Raw genomic sequence first — 8,676 nt, 5'->3', positions numbered from 1 at the left:
GTGTGTGTGTGTGTGTGTGTGTGTGTATAAGTGGGTGAGAGTGTATTAGTGTGGGTGTGTGTGTGTGTGTATATAAGTGGGTGAGAGTGTATTTGTGTGTGTGTGTGTGTGTGTGTACAAGTGTGGGCGTGTCTGTCTGTGTGTGTATGTGTGTGTTTATAAGTGAGTGCGTATTAGTGTGTGTATATGAGTGTGTGTGCTCACAGTCAGTGATTGTTAAAATACTTGAGTTCTCATTGTCCTTCATTGTGAATCATGTTTTGCATCATGGAAAGTATAAAGTGTGTTGACATGACGCTATGAAAGTCATTAAAAACCAAACACACTTTCATGTGAACGGGAGGAACCAGTTTGGAACCCGTTCGGAAAACAGACGTCTGTTTATCAGAAGGGTTGAAGATGAAGCGAACTCTCGCGAGACTTCCCGGAGTTGAGTAAACGCCACGTCCTCTGCGCAGCCTCCATTAGCCTCCTGGTGCTCCGCGGGTTTCTGCTCCTCACGGGTCTCACAGCCGGACAGACGGAGAGGTACCGAGCGGCCCGACCGGCACCGGCACCAGACACACTCCGGTGAGGCGCAACCATTCATCTCTTATCGCGTTTCCCACCGTATCACCTTCTTCCCGCTGCGGCGACGCGCTAGCAGGCGGCTACTCTAGCTAGTTAGCCTGCTAGCGAGCTGCAGGCGCCACCTGTGGAAGCAGCGGCCGGTGTTCGATTCCCGGCTCCTACTGTTGACTGTGAGATTACCGCGGACACTTGACCCAAAGCGGGCAGATTATCCGCATCACTTTCACACCAGCAAACACAACACCACCACCAGGCGAGGCTACATCCGAGCTAGCAGGCTAATGGGTAAAGTTAGCCCACTCGGTTATAAAGTACTGTGAGCTCCCCTCGCCAGGCTTCGTGCACGGTGTCCCGTCCTGCGGACCGGGTTTCAGCTGTTAATCAGGGCAAAGCAGCTAATTCATGGTTAGCATAGCACAAGTCTAACTCAACACACCGAGATGCTAACTGGGCTGCAGAGTCACCGTGCAATGTTGTTGTGTTTGACTGGGAAACCCCCCCAGTGACTCCACTGGTCAGTTCTGGAAGAGGTCTGAAAGAGTCAAACCTCTAACCCCAAAATCACACTCCTGTTTTTCCCACAGTTCAATGTCACACACATCATTTCAAAACTGCAATGATGACGATGCATTTGGCCCATCCCCTGGTTGGGCTTACAAGATGCATTACATGCACCAAAAGAAAGGACAAATCAAAGGAAGTTATTGCATACATAATTATTATTCATATCAATAATTTGATTTGATCTGTGTCTCTTCTCTTAACTTGAGCCTTCACATCTGTTTCACTGGCTTAAACTCTTTGCCTCCTGTTGCTTTTATATCTGACACAGTTTCAGACCCACTAGCTTTTTACTGCGACATGAGATAGATGGTGCACTAGTCTTCTGTTGACAGACGTGTCCATATTTACATTTATAGAAAGAGAGATTAATTTAGCCAGAGACAATGTTCAATTCCACCAGGAAGATGAAGCTAGAGGTTTGTTTACATGACCAAGATAATGTTTACGATGTAGAAAGACAGAACATTAACAAATCTTCTGTTATCTGGCGTCTCCATGAAGTGAGTTTGGTGTAAACATGGTCTCTGAGTTTAATCATCATCCAGCCTGTGAGTTTCTATTAATTCTGTCATCTTTTCTTTCTCTCCAGGGGATAATATGGGCTGTGTACGTCTGCTGGCACTGGCCACATCAGCATTACTACTGTTAGCCTCCCGTTCAACATTCGCTCACAGTCATTCCCATGGCGACCACGATCATGGCCACCATCACCACGGCCACACCCACGGAGAAGATGATCACCATGGACACTCTCACGGCGATCAGGTGAAGATGTTCCACGGAGCAAGCAAGTGGAGCGCAGAGGCTAACGTGCCTGAGGACGACCACGGACACGACCATGGACACGATCACGGACATGACCACGGACACGACCATGGACACGCCCACGGACACGACCATGGACACGACCACGGACACGGACACGACCACGGACATGCTCATCATGAAGATGTTGTTCTTGTGCACAAGGAGGAGAGAGTGAAGAGGGAGGCCGACGGAGAGAAGAGGGACACGATGGAGCTCTGGACGCAGGTGTGCTCATTGGCTAAAATCAGACTGATGGGTTACGAACTTTAAATCTGTAGGTTAGAAAGTATGAACATCTGTTTGCTCGCGTTCCAGCGACACATTTTAAATCAGGATACGTTGACGTGCCGCAATAAATGTAGATGTAGGTGTGAACCACTAACCATGAATTCAGTCAGACAACCAATCAATCTTTTAAAGAAAGAAATTGCAATGGGAAATTCTTGGTTAATTATTTGAGAGTCAATACCAAATCAATATCTTTGGCACTCACCGTAGGTGGCCAAGAAGTAGTCCGGCACAATTTTGTTGCAGAGCCGGATCGGGGCAGATTCAGGAATTTTTTCACTTTCTCTAACATTGCGAGAAAGAACGTTTTCATTGTTTTCTCAGGGATTCATTCATGGATCTGGTTTAAAGGAATCTGGCACATTTAGGGGTCTAATATCTTATCATATCATACTGGCCGACAGATACAAGAGCAGTACGAGCAGAAAGAGGCTTCACCTTTAGCTTTCATCGCTGCAGTGTTTACACACAGTCAATTTTTTATGTACATCCAGGAACTCACCAGCAGCTTTTAGCAGTATCGTGATTTTTTTATTTTTTTTTGCTGGCCTTGCATAAATGGTTCCTTCCCTATCAATGTTTTTTCTCTTGACTGTGACTCACAAAAGTACAAGATGATCAAACACAGCTGGAGCCGCAGTCTGTATCCACATGTTGGTCTGCTGTGTCCTGTTTGACGACGTGTTCACACCCTGTCTGCAAACAAATCAACACTTATTCCCATTCTTTCTTCTCCAGCTCCAGTTTTACACTCGGGTTGCATTGTCATCCATCTTGAAGCCTTATGACACCTCCCATGAAACACGGATGAAAAGTAAACGTTCCTCTGTCGTTGTCTGCAGGCTATCGGAGCTACCCTGCTGATCAGCGCGGCTCCTTTCTTCATCCTGTTCCTGATCCCAGTCCAGTCCAACAGCGACCAGCACCAGAACCTGCTCAAGGTGCTGCTCAGCTTTGCCTCCGGTGGACTACTGGGCGACGCCTTCCTTCACCTCATACCTCACGCTCTGGGTAGGAAGTCCATCCAGTAAAGTCTGGTTTCCCTCTTAGTGGGCTAACCTGAGACAAAACAAATTGTCAGCGTATAGTTCTGAGAATTAAAAAAAAAAAAAAATCAGGGAAATTTACAGGACTGGTATTAATGAATGTGTGAAATTTGGTGCAGCTTAATTGAATTTACATTGTTTCTCTCACAGAGCCTCACTCTCATCACGAAGAAGGAGACGAAGATCACGGACACTCGCATGCAAGTGAAGAGTCACATGACCATGGTCACTCCCACGGTGCGCTTTCCCCAAAGACAATACCTTTAATCATCTTTTCTATTGTGACGTACAACGTTTAGTTCTATGCTGTACGCAGTGGAAGAATCATACTCGTGTATCCCAGTTCCAACCAGTGTTCCTCATCCTCTATCTGCACAGGAGCTGCGCACGACCACATGATGTCGGTGGGTTTGTGGGTCCTCGGTGGGATCATCGCCTTCCTGGTTGTAGAGAAATTTGTGCGTCTGCTGAAGGGAGGGCATTCCCACAGCCACTCGCATGGTACGATGTAGTAAATTCACCGGCAGATAATATTTTTTATTTAAACATTAAGGATAGACTTCAGTTTAAAAATAACAGAATAAAGTGTGTCCAATAGAACAACCAAGAAACCATTGGTGTGTTGGAAATATTTTTGTCATATGATGTATCATCATGTTTTCCAGGGGCTCAGACATAATGTATTAGCACCTGTATTGTTAAATCTGATCTGGGGCCTGGAGCTGACCTTTATTCTGTGAAACACTTTCAGCTGCTGCCAAGGAAAAGGACAGTGATGGAGAGGAAGACAAGGACAAGAAGAAGAAAGAGAAAGGAAGCAAAGACAAGAAGGTGGCGACGAAGGAGGAGCTAATGAGCACAGGTGAACAATACATTCATTTTTATAATTAAACGCTGCTTCCTGCTGGTTCCTTACTGAACTGCAGCGTGGTGAGTCATCAACTAAAAAGCTCAAATCAGCTCTTTAATCAGCCAATAACCTGACTGGACCAGTTTGTACTGCCGTGAAACGATGATTATAATTTACAACTCGCTCAGGGGTATCTCGTAAAAGTAGTTATGGCTGGAACAGAGGGAGGGACGGTCTCGGATCACAATGTCTGAAGCTGTAAAAATGTCAAAGACCTTATCAATTAGAGTTACCGCAGTAGTCTGCGTTACCGGTATTACAAGGTGTTCAGGCACATACCGATTACATGACTTACCCACCTGCCAAACCATCCATTATAAACATAAAAACTATTCAGTTCAATTTGTGTAACAGCTGTTGCATCCACGTTTATACAAAACAACTCCACTGTTTAAAATGTCTCGACACTTGGTCTGACGCTGCCATGATGTGGATGATTTGGTGTCAAAGGACCCAGAGAGAACTCTACGTGTCATTTAACGACTGTAGCATCTAAGCAATACAGTTTTGTGTTTGTTTGAAACAAAGCCACACGTGTGTGGACGGTTATACAAGAGTTTGTGTACTTTAATGTGTGTGCTAGGTGAATTGATGATACATTGTTGCAAATCAAAACCATGTCCCCGTCTGTGTAGAGTCCAAACGTCAAACAAGAAAAATCCCCTTTAATATCTCTAAGAAAATGAAGCAGTTTTTTCACGTCATAAATCAAACCCTCAACAAGTGTTTTTTTTTTTATAAAAAGGCCCTCTTTTCTTATAACTCTTATAACCACCATTATTATTTCATAACCTGGTGGAAACATTTCCACACTGATGTTCCGATTGTAAATTATTGATTTAAAGTCCACATCTGGTGGATCATGTCCCTCGGTGCCTGTGGGGACAGAATCTTATAATTTTCCTGTCGACGCGTTGTTTTGGCTTCTCCTTATTGGCATCGTAGATCATAAACTGCCGACTCACTCCTTAACCCACTTTAAAAAAACCTCTTTGTTAAAGACTGACGGCAAACAGTGTTTATTCTCACTCTTCTCTTTAAACTAACTTATTCTCTTTTCTCTCCATCATGCAGACATCAAAGTGTCGGCTTACCTGAACCTGGCAGCGGACTTCACACACAATTTTACTGACGGCCTGGCAATCGGAGCCTCATTCCTGGTGGGTCCAGCAGTGGGCGCTGTCACCACTCTCACCATCCTGCTGCACGAGGTCCCACATGAGATCGGGGACTTTGCCATCCTCATCCAGTCTGGCTGCACCAAAAAAAAGGTATTATTAAACTGTGTCATGGCCTCCTTACGAATTCAAATATGTTGAATGTGTTGCCATCATCGTCCTCTCCCTCTTTCCCATCAGGCCATGTGTCTACAGCTGTTGACAGCCTTGGGAGCCTTGGCTGGCACAGCTTGCTCCCTATTGGCCGAAGGTGTGGGCGCCGCGGCGACTGCCTGGATCCTGCCATTCACGGCCGGAGGGTTTGTTTACATCGCCACGGTGACGGTGCTCCCGGAGCTGCTGGCGGGCCGCTCCAGTTTCGGCCAGTCCCTGTTGGAGATCCTGGCGCTGCTGTTCGGAGTTGGCATGATGGTGCTGATCGCAGAGTACGAGTGAGACGCAGCAGAGACGACTTCTCGCAGAGTGAGACAGGAAGGGACGGACCAGGAAAAGGTCAAAAAGGTTGAAAAAGGCGCTTTTAAGTAGGATTCAGGTGGATTATTTTTGTCAGGGTGTTTTTTCTTGTTCGATTTAGGACCAAACGCCACCCGTTGATGGCATATGGGTGAATTTTGTTGTCCTGTGTTAGTTTGTTTTTTAGCAGTTCACGGTCACATCCTGTTTTTTTTTTACTGTTTCTTTTTGAGAGGAAAATAATTTGTGTCGTGAAAACAGATCAGCTGTGGAGACTGAGCGCTGGGAAGAAAGAAAACTGGTGGAAACGTTTGTGTTGCTCGCTGGGGGCCTTCATCAGGACAGGAGGTGGACTCCGTCTGTCCATCGGCCCCAAAAGTCACTCGACACTTTGGCTACATGGATCATCGACAGTGTGACTGCAGCTTTAATTCCCTCCAAAAGTGGCTTAACGTCAATTCATTTCACAGCCAAAACTGTGGAAATATATCTGTCATTTAACAAGTGGCTGCTCCTTCAATCCACATTTCAGAGTTGGTTCGATGAAACAAGAGAAAGCTCAGTTATACATGTTTAATTATGAATGTTGATATTTTTACATTCCACAAAATACAAATAAATGTGGCTTCTACAGATGTGCTCAAAATGTCAACATATTGACTCTTAAATCATTCAGATTTTAATTTTGTTTTAACTTTAAACATTCCTAATTCTATTTTCTTCTGACTGACACAAACTCCCAATAAAGCTTTAAAATCTTGTGATGATTATTACTTTGTCAGATTGTTTTCCAAAACCTGAGAATATGTCGTGTGATTGAGATGAAACCGTTTCCTGAAAGTGATTCGTCCTCTTATCACCCGACTCACCCACATGCCTGAACAATTCCAGTGAAGGGTTAGTGAGTGATGCATTAAAGGGGACATATCATGCAAATTCCACTTTGTTAGTGCTTCTACACGTTAATGTGTGTATCTGACATGTCTACCAACCCAAGAACTCTGGGAAACATGTGGCATTTGTCTGGATCGTTGGGACTGGGAGGCTGCAGCAGCTGCTCGGGCGCGACCGCTCGCTCTCCCGTGCGTGAGCTGGAATTTGTGTCAACGCCACACAGCCAGCAGTGTGGAAGACTTCCGCAGTGTTCAGCACTACTGTAACATTGTCACACACAGAGCCCCCCCACTCGTGTTAACACCGGACGCGGAAGCGCCGCAGCGAGGCAGCGCCGGTCTCCAGCGCGCAGCCGCCTGGCTGTTCACACGGGACGAGCATTTCTCCGCTGGTCAGCCCCATAGACTGTACAGGACTGTCTCAGAAAATTAGAATATTGTGATAAAGTTCTTTATTTTCTGTAATGCAATTAAAAAAACAAAAATGTCATGCATTCTGGATTCATTACAAATCAACTGAAATATTGCAAGCCTTTTATTCTTTTAATATTGCTGATTATGGCTTACAGCTTAAGAAAACTCAAATATCCTATCTCTAAATATTAGAATATCATGAAAAAGTATACTAGTAGGGTATTCAACTAATCACTTGAATCGTCTAATTAACTCGAAACACCTGCAAGGGTTTCCTGAGCCTTGAAAAACACTCAGCTTGGTTCAGTAAACTAAATCACAAGTATGGGGAAGACTGCTGATCTGACTGCTGTCCAGAGGACCATCATTGACACCCTCCATCAGGAGGGTAAGACACAAAAAGAAATTTCTCAAAGAGCAAGCTGTTCACAGAGTGCAGTTTCAAAGCACATCCACAAAAAGTCTGTTGGAAGGGGGAAATGTGGCAGGAAACGCTGCACAACCAAGAGAGATGACCGCAGCCTTAACAGCATTGTGAAGAAGGGTCGCTTCCAGAATTTGGGGGAGCTTCAAAGACAGTGGACTGAAGCTGGAGTCCAGGTATCAAAAGCCACTGTTCACAGACGTGTCCGGGAAATGGGCTACAATAGCCGTATTCCCATGGTCAAGCCACTTCTGAACTCAAGACAACGGAAGAAGCGTCTGACTTGGGCTATGGAAAAGAAGCACTGGACAGTTGCAGAGTGGTCCAAAGTCCTCTTTTCAGACGAAAGCAAGTGTTGTATTTCATTTGGAAGTCAAGGCGCCAGAGTCTGGAGAAAGGCTGGAGAGGAGCAAAATCCAAGTTGCTTGAAATCCAGTGTGAAGTTCCCACAGTCAGTGATGGTTTGGGGAGCCATGTCAGCTGCTGGTGTTGGTCCACTGTGTTTCATCAAGTCCAGAGTAAATGCAGCTGTGTACCAAGAGATTTTAGAGCACTACATGCTTCCGTCTGCTGAAAAGCTCTATGGAGATGAGGATTTCATTTTCCAGCATGATCTGGCACCTGCCCACAGTGCCAAAACCACCAGTAACTGGTGTACTGACCATGGCATTACTGTCCTCGATTGGCCTGCCAATTCCCCTGACCTGAACCCCATAGAGAATTTGTGGGGTATTATGAAGAAGAAGCTGAAAGACACCAGACCCAACAATGCAAATGAGCTAAAGGCCGCTATTGAAGCATCCTGGGCATCCATAAACCCTAAGCAATGCCACAGGCTGATTGCCTCCATGCATTGATGCAGTAATCCGTGCAAAAGGATTCCCAACCAAGTACTGAGTGCATTAATGGACATTTTCAAATGTTTGATTTTGTTTTGCTGTTATAAATCTTTTTTTTACTTGGTCTGAGGAAATATTCTAATTTTTTGAGATAGGATTTTTGAGTTTTCTTAAGCTGTAAGCCATAATCAGCAATATTAAAAGAATAAAAGGCTTGCAATATTTCAGTTGATTTGTAATGAATCCAGAATGCATGACATTTTTGTTTTTTTAATTACATTACAGAAAAT

The 8,676-nt window shown here is 44.9% G+C and overlaps 1 protein-coding gene across 1 annotated transcript; it reads left to right on the top strand.

Moving 5' to 3' along the window:
• Positions 1 to 414: 414 nt before the first annotated feature.
• On the top strand, positions 415 to 6,576 carry slc39a7 (solute carrier family 39 member 7). The gene is made up of 8 exons (XM_034600911.1): positions 415 to 570; positions 1,724 to 2,166; positions 3,072 to 3,240; positions 3,426 to 3,512; positions 3,654 to 3,776; positions 4,027 to 4,137; positions 5,260 to 5,456; positions 5,544 to 6,576. Exons 2-8 carry the CDS (start codon positions 1,732 to 1,734, stop codon positions 5,796 to 5,798), a joined length of 1,377 nt encoding a protein of 458 aa, XP_034456802.1. The 5' UTR covers positions 415 to 570; positions 1,724 to 1,731; the 3' UTR covers positions 5,799 to 6,576.
• Positions 6,577 to 8,676: the final 2,100 nt, after the last annotated feature.

The sequence above is a fragment of the Hippoglossus hippoglossus genome, chromosome 11 (assembly GCF_009819705.1).
Source record: "Hippoglossus hippoglossus isolate fHipHip1 chromosome 11, fHipHip1.pri, whole genome shotgun sequence".
Taxonomy (NCBI): Eukaryota; Metazoa; Chordata; class Actinopteri; order Pleuronectiformes; family Pleuronectidae; genus Hippoglossus; species Hippoglossus hippoglossus.
This window is presented reverse-complemented; position numbering and strand designations above follow the sequence as displayed.

Bases quoted from the DNA above. Each gene is read 5' to 3' on its own strand.
- slc39a7 (XM_034600911.1), top strand. From the start codon at position 1,732: ATGGGCTGTGTACGTCTGCTGGCACTGGCCACATCAGCATTACTACTG. The intron at 2,167-3,071 runs GTGTGCTCATTG...CGTTGTCTGCAG, and splicing joins CGATGGAGCTCTGGACGCAG to GCTATCGGAGCTACCCTGCT. The intron at 3,513-3,653 runs GTGCGCTTTCCC...CTATCTGCACAG, and splicing joins TGACCATGGTCACTCCCACG to GAGCTGCGCACGACCACATG.